This window comes from Corvus kubaryi, unplaced genomic scaffold (genome assembly GCF_017639235.1).
Source record: "Corvus kubaryi isolate FWS band 111438036 unplaced genomic scaffold, C.kubaryi_AGA036_p1.0 37357, whole genome shotgun sequence".
Lineage (NCBI taxonomy): Eukaryota > Metazoa > Chordata > Aves > Passeriformes > Corvidae > Corvus > Corvus kubaryi.
In genome coordinates, this window is record NW_024581117.1 from 8,262,204 (window position 1) to 8,278,534 (window position 16,331).

The 16,331-nt window shown below is 38.1% G+C and overlaps 1 protein-coding gene across 3 annotated transcripts in view; it reads right to left on the bottom strand.

Moving 5' to 3' along the window:
* FBN2 (fibrillin 2) overlaps nucleotides 1-16,331 on the bottom strand; it is a 118,070-nt gene that overhangs the window by 90,023 nt on the left and 11,716 nt on the right. For all 3 annotated transcript variants that reach the window (XM_042033625.1, XM_042033624.1, XM_042033623.1), the window contains 2 exons: nucleotides 5,323-5,520; nucleotides 438-563 (listed from right to left, as the gene is read on the bottom strand). In XM_042033625.1, the coding sequence (XP_041889559.1) occupies nucleotides 438-563; nucleotides 5,323-5,520 (324 nt within the window). The remainder of the gene's footprint in view (nucleotides 1-437; nucleotides 564-5,322; nucleotides 5,521-16,331) is intronic.

Genomic DNA, 16,331 nt, shown 5'->3' on the forward strand with positions numbered 1-16,331 from the left:
AAAGAGAAGGGCATTTCCTTGGTATTTTTCACTTACCCAAACTCATCAAAACTCCCACATTTGCTTTCACTCTGTAGTCACTAGGCCAAAAATACCTAGCTGAACTAGAATATCTTTTAGAAAACAAAGAAAATCCTAATAACCCAACAACAGTTATATGTTGCTCACACACAGAGTTTTTATCAGTAGTTCTAAGTTTTCAAAGAGAATAAACACTGTCTTTACCCACAAGTCAGACAGAAGAAAACATCTAATGCAAAATACTAACAGCCAAGTAGAAACATGGGATGCTGCAAAGTAGAAACAAAAAGCACAGTTCAGTGATGCTATGCCTCTCCAGATCAGACACTACAACTATTCAACTATTTAATAATGCTCATTACCAAAGTGCGCCAATGCTCTGCTTAACCACTTTTTAGGTATGTTCTCCTACTTACCATCACATTTTTGAGTTGCCTCATTCTGTTTGTGGCCAACAGGACACTTGCACTCGTATGAACCTACTGAATTAATGCAGTTTCCTCCTTGGCAGACTCCAGGGATAGCCTGGCACTCATCAACATCTGCAAACACAAAAAAAGACACAGATCTCATTACCTGACATGAGATACATGAGTTACTTTCAGTAACTTCCTGTTGCACTTCATTAAGTTCTACTTACACTTCAAATTGTGTTGAGGTTTGGTTGTTTTTTTTTTTGTTCCCAGCTCTAATTTGGTTACAAATAAACCACCCTGCGTTTCTGCAGCTTTTATACAAAACTATCTAGGAGGACATCTTTCCTGGTTGGCTCCCTTAGGACCTGTACCATGAAGTTACCATCCCGGTGTTTCAGGAATCTTCTTGACCTGCTTGTTCCAGTTGTGTGATGCTCCCAGTTAACATTTGGCAAGAATATGGAACTCTTTTTCAGGAGGATGGTCAAAGCTCTTATAAGGCATTGAAATTCTACCTGAGTTTGTGGATTATAGGACTTTGTCAGTTTTTATTCCTCCTGGTGCTTGTGCTATAGATAAACCTATACTATTGGCCCTGTCCATCCACCTGCTTTTCCATTTAAGCAAGTATAATTTCTCACAGTCAAGGAAGAAGGCAAGCACTTCTTGCAGGTTTGGGGTTTTTTTCCACAACCATTGGACTTGGGTTTAAGTACATTTGCTGAGAAGTTTGCATTTTGTTCCTGAATACGTGGTGATTTAGCCATCACACTACCATGTCCAAAATGCAACAGTTAGATTGTAAATAGATTAAGGACTTTATCAAAGGCATAGATTTTCTTCATTGTTTTTTTCCTGAATAACCAGTGCTTGCTGCTGTTTATTTACTTGGAAATCAAACATTTCAACTCTGAAGTACTTTAAGGAGTGGGGGGGCTGGACTGGCTGCTCTCCAGAGATTCCTTCCAACCCTAATTATTCTATGATTCTGTGAACCTTGACATGACTTAGCAACATCTAGAGAGAAGATGGTTCCACCTTTTATTGATACACAGCCCACCCAGCAGCTCCCTCCCAAGTAAAACACGTGGTGTTTGTCTTCTGACCCCGGGGCTTCAAAATGCATTTATCACACACAGCATGCCCGTGCCTTTTGTCACTTATTAACACTTAAATTAAGTTTCCTGTGTCAGCAGATCAGTTGTTAAAAAACCACTATGTGTCTTAAACCGTTTTAGAAGTTGAAGATGTCAAGGAATAGTGAATTAATGGCAGCAGCAGCAGCAGGCAATGAACAGCTCACAGAAACAGAAAAAGTATCACTGGGGCCTCGAGGTGAACCAAGTTTTAAGCTCTATTGGTTCCTTTAATTTCTTTCAGTTATTTTAGGAAGGCAAATAGATGTTTAGCTTTGCTGAAGCCTGAAAAGCCAATCCCAGTGATGGAATGCAGTGCTTGTCCAGTGAAGGAAACACAAATGGAACCACTATGAAAGGTGAAGTCTTTGAGTCACAGGCATTCTCCTGGTTTTTTCTGAAATTGTGCGCTATCTATTCTTCATCGTATTTCAGTGTAAAGAAAGCAAGCATATTCAACTTTAAGGTTAGCCTAAAAATATACACAAGCTACAAGATTGATGCTTTTTGTCATGTATCATGTCTTGCTGAAAACCCAAGTTTGTTTTAATGTATTATTGGTGTTTTGGGACTGAGAAAAGCCAAAAAGAACAAAAGTATTTTATTCAAAAGGCCTATTTTATCAATTGCTTCCTAAATGCTGGTTTAGGATATAAGAAATTTTTTACCTGAAAATACAAGCAAATTGAAATGAAGCTTTTTTTTTTTTTTTTTTTTTAGTATCATTGACAGTTAGGCTAAAGCACACTGGAGTTTTAGCACTATTAATTATCCACTTACTCACACTTTTAAACCTCAGCCACATTAACACAAGAAGCTTTTTACCATAAACAGCAAATTTGATTAATAACTCTTTAGAAACAGTGCGATATACAAAAGTTCAATATGTTACAGATTAAGTGGAATATTTCCATGTGCTCATAGTCTAACATTTGGTAAGTGAAAAAAGACTTTATGCTTTTGCAGAGTTTTCTCTGCAAAATGCCTGCGGGATTTGCATAGCTACCTTTAAACACGCACCTTCCCTTTCCAGTGTGTGGGCTGTTTCCCAAAAAAACTCTGAAAACCCAAAAATCTCAGGAAAAATAAATCCACTCAGATGATAGCCACAAATTTTGGAGAGTTTTTTATTTACAACTAACTGTTGTAGTAACAACAATTATCCAAATAAAAATTTTTCTCTTTAATTCTGCCCGGAATATATATGGGGATTTTCTTTGTAATTGATTTGGCATGTGGGAACTAAAACGTGAATTGGTCATGAGTATAATGGAAAACTCTTGGTACTTCCTCTACCTCTTAGAACGCAGAAATACTGCACACAACAGAAATAATACCAAGATATTTCTCCCTCTTTTAATAATTATTTTCACAACAGCAGGATGTGATCCTAGATGACACTGTCAGTATTTTCAGTAACTAAGACACATTAATACCAAGCACTAGATTACAAAAAAACCCCATCACTCTTCATTGTGAACTTGAACCTTCATCTGTCTTCTCTCTCTTGTCCAGTCCACATCAGTGCTTTTAATATTTAGACAGTGTATTCCTACTACAGAACAGATTTTTTTGGATGTTAATTCCTGTAATGGCTATATGCACTTAAAAATGTCAGCAACAGCAGCAGGAAGAACAACTGTCCTATTTTCAAAATCTACTCAGCCATCACCACTTTTCTCTCCTTAGAGCAAAAATTTAACTGTCTGCAGGGAAAGGGTGTAGGCGGGAAATGGGACTGCTGAGGGATACAGGGAGGAGCTGAGAAAACGTCCAACTCAGGATTCTGCCATTATGCTGCTCCTAAGGCTATGTAGCAGTGGCAATAAAGTTTACTGAAGTGGAACACTGAAGTTCCTCCTACCTGAATTCTTGGAATGAGGGATGTCTGAACAGCTACAATTCCTGTTTAAGACATGACTGAATAGAAATTTCTGGGGGGAAAAAAATGAAACACAACCAAACAATTTGAATTGTGATTGTCTTTGCTTCTCTTAGATTTTTTTAAACCTGTTCATGGTAATAATGAAGTAAAAGTACTACTACAATGCTCTATACAAGAACATAATCCAGAAAATATAATTAACCCTCCAAAGGCACTAAAGACCCATTTAAGATTGAATCATACAAATCCTTTGAAGAGTAGGAGCAACTTCCTACTTAGACTAAGCTATATCTTGTAAAACTGACACCAAATACATGCTGAAATTATGACCCATTTTCCAACAGCAAGGCTTGCAAGTTCCACTGATTTTGAGTTGTTCATACCAACTCCCAAACCTGGCTATCTACTGATATCAGCATTCACTTCAAAAATGCCAAGCATTTAAATTATGGACTGAGTGAGCCTGATCTGATACATTACAAAGGTAGTTTTACTGAATATCAAAGGGGTTTGTGTTCCTTTAATTAAAGTCTCTGTAAATCTAATGTCCTCAACAGAAAGAAAAGCATTAAAAAGCATGTCAGATACCTCTATTTGTTTCTAAAACCATCAGAGAAAACATTTGGTTTCTTCTGACCTTTCTGTTGAGGATGGCAGAGCACCAGAACAGGCTGCACAGGGAGGTCTGGAGGCATTTCAGCCTCACATGGACACACTCCTGTGTCATCTGCTCTGGGTGACTCTGCCTTGGCAGGGGGTTGGACTGGGTAATGTCCAGAGATCCCTTCCAACTCCAACGATTCTGAGATTTTGTGATCTTGTTTCAACAGACTCTGCACTGTAATGTGGAGTTTGGAAAGGTAAAAAGTGTCACATCCTGCAGCAAGGTGGCCTGATAATTCATAACAGAGCAGACATTGTGCCATCAACCTGCTCACACCACAGAGCTTAAGTCAGGAGGAGTGACCAGTACTCAGAGCTTAAAAGAAAATGTCTCAATTGCTGGAAGTAAAGGCAATGATTCTGTGAAATAAAGAAATTCTGTCTCTCCTTTTCCCTGAAGAAAGGCCAAGCATTTTTCATCTGTGCCTTGCCATCACCTTGCAACACTGCATGCTAAGCCCAGCTGACACAAATACAATCCGAGCTTCCTATTTAGCAGTTATATGTCAAAAATGTAGCAAAACTTATGGCTGTTCAAACTTCCTTTGTTTATCCATCACACAAAGTAGACTACCACATGTTTCTATGTTTCCCGGTGGAATTCAGCAATGTGGTTACGTGGGTAACTTAAAACTATTTGCCACAGGGAATAAACTGTCAGAAAAAGAAAACACAATTATTGTGGGCATGGGTGCTAAAGAGCACCACTGATCTCTCACATAATTCAAATGAAGCCCCAGAAGCTGTGCCAGGGTCAGTCTGGCAGAGCAGTTTCAAGGACCCTTTGTATGTGGCCAAGTCATACAATGGAGCTTGACTTGGAGATTGCAACATGCGCCTCTTCTGTAGAAAACTGTTTCTGTTCATGACATTGTTATGAAAAGAGTGTCTAAAACATACCAATCACTTCAAGACGAATGGCAAAACAGAAACTGTTGCATGCAAGCAGAGGCCTATCTCTGACACATAAGGAAAAGCAACATCAAATATTTTTCCTTAGTGTTGATCAATAATCACTTCTTTCCAGGCCACTTATGTTTTGTTCTCTACGTACAGCAGCAAAAATCTGGAAGCAGCAAAGCACACCCGTATTTTATCACAAGACACAGACCACACACAGGGAAAACAGTGATGTTGTTTCAAGGGGACTGCAAGGTTTCCAAGGTGATTGTCACAGGCAGAGTTTCAGTGAGAGGCTCACCTTGGCAGGCGCCAGTGCGGATATTTGGGATGAAGCCGCGGCGGCAGGGCTGGGGCTGGGCAGGGCACATCTCGCAGGGGTGGCCCCATGCACGCCCCATGGTGGCACAGCACAGGGACTTGGTGCAGATAATCCCAGTCAGCTGGCCCTGGCACATCTGTTTGTTCACTTGTGTGAAACACGGGCCTGTCCTGTAATCTGCGGGCGAAAAAAGGGAAAGTTCACTGTATTATACAAGGCACTGTACTAGTAACTATAGAAGGAATTGTTTTTTCATCCAGTAGATACCTATATTAAGAAAATTCCACGGAAATTTAAGCCATATTACTGCTTACAGAAGTTGCATGACACCTTCCATTGAAGGTAATGATTTTCACGAGGTGAGCCTACCTTTCAAGTTACTTCTTTCTGAAGGATACAAGTAAATAAAAAGCAGCTGGACACAAAACTGCTCTTGAGCATTGACAATCTATCCACTAAAATCCACAGTAAGCAAAAGAATTTTACAAACAAACAAACAAACAAACGAGAAGATCAGATTAAGCAAACAAGGACTGGAAACTGGTTTTCTTGTTCCTAAGCTACTTCATGGTGATTTATGAGAGGGAGCTACAGACCACAGCTGCCACACATTTTTTCACTCCACATTGATCAAGATCCATGACAGAGAGTGTCACAGAATCATCATTCCTGTTGGAATGCCTGTTGCAAAATAGTGCTATCTAGAGAGGACTAATTGGCAAACCACCACTTATTTTCAGAGGAAAACCATGAGACAATAAAACCTCTCCAAGCCATACGCAGTACACTGAATAAAGCAGAGAAACAATATGAAAATACACTTCTGGTAGAATTCCTGTGAATAGTTAGTTCATGAAGTATGAACCTGTAGAAAGAGAATTTTTTTTACATTATGAGTCAACACAAACTGGGTTCAACAATTAACTGAAATTCTCTAGGAATGAATAAGGAACAGATGGTTGCTCTAAGCCAGATTTCACATCCTTGTGGAAACTCTTTAAGAGTGAGGGGAAAAAAAGAAGAAAATGCAAATCTCTCACTCAGTCACATGAAAGAAGGCACAACAGTGGGGTTATGGCTACTCCAGCTACTATTCCATCCTCTTTTTTTCCTATCAAAAGCAGACTTCAATAGCAATGTGTGGGTCACACATTGCCTTCCATGGACTTTCATTAGGGTGCAGCTGGTCTCACAACCAAGCTACAAATGGGACAGCCCTTACTTTCTATAACTTCATACTTTTACCCTGAAGAAATAAGAACTTTGACATCTTCAGAATGGAGAAAAAATGGTTTTCCCAGTGAGATGTTATACTAAGCTTCCTGGGCTCTTAAATGAAAGCTCAAACAGAAATCAATGTTCTGCTTTCTATCTTTGGTAAGGGTCACCCAGGTATCAGTCTGGGAAAGACTTCTGCACAGTTGTTTATACATATTGGTAGTCAATTTCAGCTGGGCTGTTCACTTTAAATAAAGTCAACCAAGTTCACAAGTACCCACAACAGAAATGCCTGACGATAAAAGGAGATTAGAAGATCTCAAATACTCAGTAAGGCCTGCAAACTTTAATATTTTTTGATTATCAATACAAAATAATCTTCAAAGTTATACTTTGCCCATCAAGCAGCAAATATTGGACTTTGAGTAAAATAAATACATTATAAAAAGAAAATCCTGTCCTTGCTCCATACGCTCAGATGGAATTCAGTTCTCCGCGGGGGAATGCCCTCTACAGTGAAATCAAATATTGACTTACTACACATCTTCAGATTTCCAACACTTGCCTTCAGCAGGTCTGACAATCATGACATCCCAGCTCACTTTGCAATTCGCGTTCAGGAAATAAGTAGTTCTGCTGGACAGTATTGTGTTTTTATAGCAGCAATTCTCTGAGATACAATTTTCTGTAAGACCAATCTTTGGATATCACAGTAGGAGTAGAAATTCAAAGTATGTATTTCTCTGTTTAATGGCTGGTGACCCACAGGAATATTCTGGCCAAAGATACTCCACATTAAGAAGTTTGGAATTCAATCAGAGGAAATTAAACTTCAAACTCAAACTAGAGTTGTGAATTGTATCTGAGTTCCACTACCATCCCATAAGACTCAAAATGATTGTGTGTAAACTCTGCCAAAATTAGCAGTGAAAAGTTCAGTTTAAAGAGTGTGTTCAAAAGGAAGATTAGAGAATATAACCAAGCTCTACAGTGTGTTTGTTCAAGAGAATATGAATGAGTCAGGTACAAGAAGGAGTGATAGCAATACACCTACTGCTTACTATATCCTATTAATTAGAAATATATGCTCTGGAAACCTATGCATAAGTGCCTACCCATGCCTTAATAAACAGAGAATGCATTAATCTAATGTTCAGATTCTGTAACCAAGCAACATTCATCAGCACAAGCCTGCAGCAAGGTATCTATTCAGAAATATGTTTTATAATAATATTCCTATTTTAAAATACTACTGTAATTTAAAATATTATCCATAAAAAGTGCACCCATTAAAAAAAATCTTTATTCGTTCAGTTTGTCCAACATGAAGCCCAAATGCAAAGAGACTGACTAGTGGCTGCTCTTCTATCCTAAGAGGAAAGTGTAGCATTTTAAAATACAAAGTGAAGGCAAGCATGTTCAGGTTAATGGTAAAGTTCAGCTGTTTACACAAAGATCTGTAGCCACACAGTAAATTTTTACATGTGGGAAGCAAACACAGTAAAAGCAGATGCTATTTTGAAGATACTTTTTTGCTTCAAATGAAGCTGTGGATTTGTTTCAGGAATTGTTTCACACAGCCAGTCAGACTACATTATTGCAGTGGTTGATCAGACTTTAAAAACTCCCATTTATGAATCAATCATCTTTTCCATATGGGTTTACTTGTCTTATTCTTAGGTGTTTCTTCATTTGTTCCTTTGCCAGCACTGCTGATGGAATAATTTTGCCAGAAAGAACATATGTTGAACATAAGTTATAAATCATTTGTTACTCTAGAAAGAGAAACTGCTTTGGTGAAAGAAAGTGATCTTCAGCACATGTGTTATACAGTTGTTTTTTTTAACTTCAGAAAATTATACTCAATATGCACCGTGACCTGAAGAATGAAAATCTTTACCAAAAATTCAAATTGTTAATGTAATTAAATTTAATGAGGGGTACTTTTTTCCTGGCATCAAGAAAAAAATCAAACCATGGACTTTAACATTTAACTATGCTGCAACATTTCTATTCTGTCATAAAAGTACGTATTTTGTATTCTTAAATGGGACTATTCAACTATGATGGTTGTCGGGATTTTTTCCATTAATTCCTTTTTAAAATTTAATTCTACATGTAATTAAAAAAAAAAAAAAAAAAAAAAGCCAGTTGACAGGAGCCTGAGACAAGGCGTAGCAACTTTAAGAACTCCAGTCTTGGGTATGGTCCAGTATCCATCTATTTTAGTTTTTTGCCTGTACCTCTGGCCAAACAAATGATTCAGATAAGGTGTAAAAAACCTGCTGTAAATAGATATGGAATAGTCTGTCTGCCACATGTCCTTTGAGTCTAACACTCATTAGCTAAAAACCTGAAACATAATGTTTAACATCCCAAATACCACCTGCTGTCACTCAGAACAAAACACTAAAATATTTTGGTACACATGTAAGGAGCCAATTTCTATCTGAATTTTGTCACAATTCCTGCCCATAAAAATTTCACCTCTTCCCAGGTAACATGAAAGAGAAAAAGTGAGGCATGAAGAAAAGTAAAAAGGTAACTACACATGTTGGAATGTCCACTGCAAGTTATCAGGAAGAGTATTAAAATTTGAGACTCCTTTTGTGGGAAAGCACAGGCTGAAATTTTAGATGAAGGCTCCCAATACCAAAATGAGGTGAGGTCCAACAGGGGTGCAATGCCAGTTTCCTGCACCCAGCCTGCAAAAGGGGAAAGCACATTGTCAGAATACTGTATTTCATGTCTGTGAGCACTAAGAAGATTTAGCAGGAGGGAACTGTGAAGTATAGTCCAACATTTTTATTTAAACAGAACCCCACAGAACCATAACTAAATAAGGAAGCAATGCATCTGGAAACAAGCATTTTTAACTAGAAGCTACTTAGAAGATTGACAGTTCTATTAATAAAAACAAAATACTGAAAATATTAAGCATGTTGATAAATATGAATCATATCAGGAGTAAAGGAGGGTGTCTGAGATAGGCCTTCACAACCCCTGCCAATTAAAGAACAAGACCTAACACTTTATTAATGTGTTTCACCTCCTTACAAAACAAATTTGCCTTTCATAGGACTTTTCACAGAACCTCACTCCCTTAAGGAAGATTTAGGAAATATTAAGGAATAGATGAGAAAATAAGTAACTTCAGCTTTCATGACCTCACTTGCAGGTTCAAGTAGAGCAAACAGTTTATTGTTATTAATGATACCTCAAAAATCAGTTTCATACATCAGCATTATTAAATGAACAACCTAATACATAGGACCTGAATGCTGCAAGGAATTAAATACTGTCAGCATTACCAGGAACTTCACTCTCTTCTAAAAGAAAAAATTAGTACAGCGGGTGAAAGTCCAAGAGACTGGACTCTATGTCATGGAACCTTCAGAGTGGAGACATTAAGTCCATACTGGCGAAGGCCTTAGGTTAAATTCACTTTGCTAAAAGATACTCCAACAGGAAACAAGATGGAGAAACAACTGTCTTTATTACCACTCTGACAGGTGGCGAATTTCCCCGTAATTTCTGCTAACGCTCAGAGGTCTCCAGACATCTGAAATTCTTTATGGCTGCTTGTTGCAGAACCTGCTTGTTGATTACTCTTGAGATTTTTCAATGAATCTCTGAATTTTCCCCTTTGCAATGCGACATCTTAACATTTCAATAAATAAAAGTGTAGCTGAGCTCCATCTTCCTGCAAGGGGAAATGCTGTGGTATTCTATGGCCTCCTACCATGGGATCATGGAGAGCGAGGCACGCCCCGTTCTCCCACTGATTCTGCATAAATGACAGCATTGCCCAGAGCTGGTGCTGCCAAAGAAAGGGAGATCAGGGCTTTCCTTCATGACCTCTTCATCTGAGTATGAAAGAGCTGGCAATACTCATAACTGTCCTTGGGTTCAGAGCACAGATCTGAAATTCATGCATATGTAAATATTACTCCTCTTACTCAACTCCTGCAAATCGTAAGTCACAGTAATGCAAAAAGCTATTTAAACTTTTAAAAAGTGCTTATGTTTATTAAATGTTATCTAAAATTTATTTTCTTTCAATATTTTGATCAATTTTATACAGAATTTGTGGGGCTTTTTAGCAGTAAGGCTTAGCTGCCAACACTGAGAATATGCAATAAGGGAAATTTCAAAGGTAACATGAAGGTAAGTGAATTGCAATTAATATAAATAAAAATAATTTTTTTCAAGTGACATCCAAAAAGTTATGGTAAAAAAGACTGCTGGCTGGAAATGAGGAACGATTCTCTTGGAAAATGAAAGAGAGTTGGCAAAGCTATTAATTTCTCTTGGAAAAAGTAATCTGTGAGCAGTACTGCTATTTAGACTGTGGAGTTCTTATAAACCTGAATAGTAAAATCAAAGCCTCTTTCCCTTGACTTTTTCTTATTAAGAAACCTGTGTGTAAAGTCCTTAATTAAGTATTTAATACAATTAAGTTTATCATTAATGTAAACAGTGATCACCAAAATCTTTTAAACATTTAGAATTGTTGGTAACTCAAAGTTGAGACATTCCTAGTAGGTTCTTTAGTCATTACCTGAAGCAATGACTTCTATAAAGTTTATTTTGATATCTAATAGAGAAGAAGAGCAGCTCAGTGGAAAATGGTTTTGAATGTCGATGTTAAATACATCATGAAGGCTTGGATGTTTTTATACAGCTGACAGATTCCATTTTCAGGTTGAATTTTACTACTGTTCTACTGGTCTGACATGATCTTTTCTGACTAGCTCCTGTGATGCAAAACTTCCCATCAGACAAACTCCTGTGACTGAGTGGGTAACTTTACAATACACACTTGACAACTGAAAAGGAAGTGGAGGGCAGGTCTAAATGAGAGAAAGAAAAGCCCCAGGACCAATGCAGGAATCTGTGTGGGCTTAGTAGCTTTTAGTAAAATTCCAGGTTCCACCAGTATTTCTGTCATGCCCTTTCTAAGCACATTCTCATTTTCCTCTGGCTGGAACAGCAGCAGCAGCTCTTTTCCAAAAGCAACGATTCCATGGTTCACACAGACATTTTTATATAATTGGTATCATGGCAGTTTTAAGCAGATAAAATCTTAGTGTAGTAATACCTGCAGATCTTAAAACTCTTTTCTTTTAATTGTAAAGCAATTCATTCTTACACACCTAAGCACATGGGGTAAAAATGGCAGAATAGCAGATAAACAACAATATTTCTGAAATAAAATGCAGGTTTGTGTAATCAACCTGAACATTGAAGAAAATGCTTTTAATACCTTAATACACAAAACATTTTGAAAAGTACACACACACAAAGCACAGAAATACAGAAACATGGAAATAATTCACTTTTGTCATTTATGGAATTCAGTGGCTTTCAGAATTCAAGTATTTCCTTAAAGACTTCTTGGAACAAAACATTTCCATGTGTAACTGAAGTATAATACACTGACTGATAGAAAATTTCAAGCACAGAATAAAAGCTGGGAGCGAAGTATTCCTGAATTTTGGTTCCAGCAAGATGTGCAATTTTGGTTTGGATGGAGCTCCTTGTAAACGTATGTATTTCCTTATGCTTCCACAGGGCCTGCTACTATATAAAGATGGCATCTGAGCTGGGTCTCTAATGAAATCCCTCCATGAGCCAACACTGAGCACACAATCTGGCACACAATGAAATACCAATCATCAGTCATTGCAGGAAGTTACAGCCTGAATCACCCCTGAGCAAAGTGTACAGGGAAACAAAAAAGCAAAACTTTTTTTTTTTTTTTTGCAAGATTCAGCAGTTTATACCAACTACACTAATATGATGTTTGTACATCTTTGCTTTGGTGACATGTCTAAAGAAGTGAAGGAACTCCTTCATGCTGCCTGATGCTCCTTCTTCTCATGTTTCTCCTTCAAAAATACCTTCCTTATCAAAATTTGGACATTGGAAAGCCGGACAGATACACATTAAGGTCTTAATTCTTTCACATCCCAGGAATTAAGAAGCCAACACCTTACTATATGCCTGCAAATAAGAGATGCTACTTTTCTTGCCCATAATATGTAAACCTGAATTACATCACAGGCTTTTGGTTCCCTGCTCCATGAAGTCAGTGCTGTTCAGTTCAACCCCAAAGGAACAGAATCCCAGAATCAGTGAAGAGGAAGATTTTAAATCAAAGATTGAAGTCTTCAGACAGGACACCCTTTAAAGAGTATTGATGAACAGCGTAAAGGGCACAGTGTAGTGTCCCACACTCCACCCTCACCTTCCACTCTAGAGTTCAGTGGCATTCCTCACACCAAATGCCCCATACTCACAAAATGAGGAGGGAAAATATTTCATAACCAACTCCTGCATAAATTAGAAAGGCATGCAAAAAGTCTCAGTAGACCAGAAACCCTACCAAAACCACAGGCATTGCAGCAGACTGCAATCTCATCAATTATTAACCTAAGTAGGAAAAACAACTGCTTCACACATTACCCTTAGAAAAAAAAATTAAATATTTCTATATATTTAAACTGCAAGAAACATTTCCTCAGATGACTGTCTAGACTACTGTGATAAGCTGAGTTCATAATAAACTAAAAACCCAGCCAGCTACTATTTACTAGAGTTCTGTCTCTGTAGAGGCAGAAGCACAGTTTCTGTTCTTCAGATCTTTTGGGTTTGTTCAGCAAAACCGGAGGGCTTTAAGAGATTTACCTCTTGGGCTTATACAAGATTTTAAGGGAGACATTATACAGCTAAGTATCTTTTAATATAAGAAAATATAAGAAAGAAGATAATTAAGAGAATTTATATATCCTCTCACTACAGAAACAATCCTGTTTCTCATATAGCAAGTTATTAGTCTGAGGTGGAATAAACCAGTTTAGTTTTGACACTCCATGATTTTGCAACCCTGGATGCAATGTGCTCCTTACTGGCTTCAGTAAACTGCCCCTGATAATACCTGGATTACTCTTTTCCATATATTTTTATTATAGCAACTATAGCTTTTAAGGCACTGCACAATTAATGCTTATGAAGACAGATACAGTTGAAAATTTAAAGCAGATCCAATTTACAGAATTTTAAGCCTTAATACTTAATTCATTTTAAATTGAACAATGGTTTAGAATCAAACATTTTCTTTGGTAAATAACTGTCATGCCATACTTCACTGTCAGAGCTGTTCCCTGTGAGGCTGCTGAGGCCCTGGCACAGGGTGCCCAGAGAAGCTGTGGCTGCCCCATCCCTGGAAGTGTCCAAGGCCAGGCTGGATTTGGAGCAACCTTGGAACATGTCCCCCGTTACGGGGGGAGCTGGAGCAAGATGATCTTTGAAGACTCTTCCAGCTCAAATCATTCTGTGATTTTATAAATCCACGATCTTCCAGTTTCCCTTTTTTAGCTCTCATAGATGTCGTTTAGGTACCAAAACCAAGATATCTATATTTAACTGCAAACACTGGTTCTCAACCTGAATTCTGTTCCTAATCAGAACTCCCCAGTAGCTTCTCTGGGGTTTCCGCCAGACTTAGCAGTGCAGGAGTAAACCCCCCCGAAAAAATCTGCTTTCATTGGTTTCAGCTGCTGCCCTGGGAACTGCAGAGGCAGAGGACAAACATCTCTGTGCCAGCAGGAGACAGAGTGATGATCACAGCACCCTACCAGGCTGGTGAGGGGCATTCCAGGAGGGGAACAAAGCTGTATTTTCATTTTAATTTTGTAGACCTATTTTAAAGGCATAAAATTTCTGCATTTAATTCTAATACAAAGTGCAACAACCCCACTTCTGTAACACTTTAGCACTTGCCTGTCCTATGCTGGAACAAACAGAGAAGTTGTGAGGATTTCAAGTGCTTCAAAAGCAGCAAAGCTGCTGCATTGAAGGATTTTTACCTTTTTCTTTTGCTGGTGCCAAAGAAACAGAGTGTCATTCAAATACTGGGGTTTAAGTAAAAAATAAAAGAGGAGAGTAACTGACTTTTCACACTACTTTCTTCATCACTACTGCAATCAGCATGATTAGCATTACCCATGTAACCTTTGAAACTGCTAAAAATGTGAAATCTCTCCAGACCTAGAAGACAGAAATTTTCCAAAACCCTGCTAACAACAAGGAAACATATACTCTGTAGGCACCTTATGGGTTTTTTGTGCTTTAGGTAGACATTTGCCTTTGAAAACCTTGTTTTTGGAGATAATGGTGGATGGCAAAAGCAGGGAATGTAGTGCCAGAACCCTGTAACTCCACCAGGTACTGACATTTGAGAGCATGAAAGCAGCTTTCTGAACCTGCCCTGCTGTAATCCATCAAGGGTTGATGTGGGCCAGTATCTACAGGTCAGAACCTGTAACAGAAAAAGGAGCTTGCTGAGCAGGGACTGCACTTAAATGTGACACCTCTAGCCTCAAAAAACCCCCCCAAATATCTAACCGGTTCTTCCAACACAGATAATCTGACCTGCTGTCCTGAATCAGGTACCTACCTGTCTGATAAAGCTTTGCCTCTTACTGCTGCAGGTATTTGGAATTGTTATCCCTTATTATCTCCAAGAGAAATCAAAGGTGTGCTTTCTTATTCTAAACTGAACCTTCTTTTGTTAAAAACAACATGACCATTGTGGCATTTTGCTTGTAATCAGCTTTCCACTAAGTGTCAGAAAAGCTGACAGAAATGCTTTCTAACAAAAAATTTAAGAGATGGAAGTAGACAAGAATGGTGAAAATTGCAAATTTTAGGAAGATTCACAATCTACAGTTTTAAACTACTGCTGACTTATTTTTAGTTCATTTTATTAAACTAAACTTAATTTAGACTTAAAGTTGATGATTTAACACTTGTATTTACCTCAGTGACCACGAACATCCCCTGTGAACTGACCTGTGTACTTTTGAGCATGCTACAATAAACTAATTAGTTTTTTCTTCACTCAACAGGCCTTGCACACCTCCTTTATGAACCAGCAGAAAATATCCCAAGACCACATGCTCCACTTCTCAAAGGCTAAAATTGGACTGAAGATGAATTAAACTAATGTTTATAGCAGGTCAGTCTTTCATTTACTGTACACTGAAAGAAAAGCAGCAGGAAGATCATAAAAAACCTCTGTTCTGGCTCAGGATGATAGCAGCCATTAATAAAGGAAAAAAACCCAACCCCACAGCAAAATTAAAAAGTTACCTTCCCAAGACTCCCACAAAAAGAGAAGAAGTTGTTGATCAAAAAAACATTTTTGATTTAAGCACCTGAACAAAGTTTGGGGGAAACAGAAGTAAACCAGACGAGAAGAACAGGTTGCTTTATTGCCACCTGTGCAGCAAAAAACCACAGCTGGCAAAGGGGAAACCTCTGGAACATGACCTGTCACAGTTTCCATGGCAAGAAGTTCTCTTGCTTCATTTAGACCTGATCACTGTCACTTAAACACACCAAGCATCTTCAGCAACACTACACACTAAATATATATATTTCTTCTTTATAAAAAAAGTGTATTAGAGAAGTATTGACTCCTATATAAATCTCTGACAGTTTGCTATACTAGCCTGATTTTAACTGCATGTATTATCCCCCAAACATCTTTTTACCCTCCATGCCTATCAGCTGCTTCAGCATGCATCCACTTCAGTTCTGTATTCTTTACTCTTTAGCCTCAGTTACCATACACTAAGAGCATTTTAACTGAGGATGCTTTTTGCTTCCTCCTACTTGCTTCTCTGTGCTGTTGATAAGCTTCTCCATCCACTTCCCAGCCTGAAGAAAAAACCCTTTTTCTCATTTAATATTCATAGAATCTT